This window comes from Microtus ochrogaster, chromosome 26, assembly GCF_000317375.1.
Source record: "Microtus ochrogaster isolate Prairie Vole_2 chromosome 26, MicOch1.0, whole genome shotgun sequence".
NCBI lineage: Eukaryota > Metazoa > Chordata > Mammalia > Rodentia > Cricetidae > Microtus > Microtus ochrogaster.
The window spans coordinates 12,999,538-13,000,871 of NC_022025.1; the positions used below are offsets into that span (position 1 = coordinate 12,999,538).

General features: G+C 55.7%; 1 protein-coding gene across 1 annotated transcript in view; it reads right to left on the minus strand.

The window, feature by feature from the left end:
• Rsbn1l (round spermatid basic protein 1 like) overlaps positions 1-702 on the minus strand; it is a 53,421-nt gene extending 52,719 nt beyond the window's left edge. The window contains exon 1 of the mRNA XM_005358386.2: positions 8-702. Within this exon, the coding sequence (XP_005358443.1) occupies positions 8-196 (189 nt within the window). The 5' untranslated portion in view covers positions 197-702. The remainder of the gene's footprint in view (positions 1-7) is intronic.
• Between the last annotated feature and the right edge of the window lie 632 nt (positions 703-1,334).

A 1,334-nucleotide genomic window follows, 5' to 3' on the forward strand; every position in this document is an offset into this window, starting at 1 on the left:
AGCTCGCAGGCTGCCTCCCGCCGCTGCCACCGCCGTCGCCGTTCACTCTCCGCGGCGCCTTCCGCTCCTCGGTCCGGACCTTCTTGGCGGACGCCGCCCCCGGAGGCTCCCGCGAGGCCGGCTGCAGCTTGCCGAACGCCTCCCTGTCCGAGAGCGCGGCCGCGGCGCCCGGAGCGGGGTTCGGCGGGGCCGCCATCTTGCGCTCCTCTTGTATTTACTCTCGTCCGCTCCCCGGCGCGGGGGCACGGGGCGGGGTCTCCAGGCCCCGGCCGAGCTGCCATTGGGCGCGCTCGACTGAGGGATCCTTGAACTGGCCAATCCAAGGCGCGGACGCTGGCCGTCGGGGCGGGATCAGCGAGCGGGCCTCCGGCGGAGGTCAGAGGGCCTCTCGGCGCGGCCGGTGGCGGAGCTCCCGGGAAGGAGGGCGCGCGGCCGGCGCCCCGGGGAAATCGAGCTTCGCGGGAAGAGCCCCGACGTCTGTCAGGACCGAGGTAGCGCTGCCGTTCGCCCCGGAGACTTTGCCTGCCTTACTTGTACCGCTTTCTCTTTCTGCCACGATTGGCTCGGGTCCCTCCTGCCTCTGCACGCTCTGCCAACCGGGATCCGGCGTTGTTCGTCTCGGAGAAAAATCGGTCGAGAACCCGATGGACCGGAAAGGCTAAAAGAGTGCAGACATGCCTTGTTTTAACTGATGTCGTAAGTGTTAATGCTTTAAGAGAGTTTCTTGCAGAGCCAGAACTTGGATCTCTTTGGAGCGGGAAGATAAAAATCACTTTAAACTGAGCTTCAGTGCTGAAGGTTTTAACTTTAATTGTACCTTTAACTCACCGGGGAAAAAAAAATTCTGTTAGCGATGTTTATAAATGTTTGAAAATCAAGTTGGGTTTCTATATTTCAGAGTTCGCCAAGCATGTGCTTTGACTTCTATCTCAAATAATCGGAATTAGGGAGGTATGGGTTACAACACCGCGGAAGCCTTAGTCGGGGCGTGCCTCTTAGATCCTGAATGAGTTCAGAATCTCCGAAGGCTGGATGTAAAGATAAGAAGTGATAAATTAGCTCACCAGGGGAAAAATTGTGTGATCCCTACCAACAGTAACTATTAGTTTCTGCAGAGTTTACAGTTACCTCTCAAGAATAGTCTACTGGCTTCGGGAAATTAGAATACTTTGTTATTTTGTTATCTTTGTTTTGGTCTCATCCCCGCTGCCTTAGGACTTGGAATTTTTATTTTTATTTTTTTTGCTTTTTCGAGACAGGGTTTCTCTGTGGCTTTGGAGCCTGTCCTGGAACTCGCTCTGTAGACCAGGCTGGTCTCGAACTCACAGAGATCC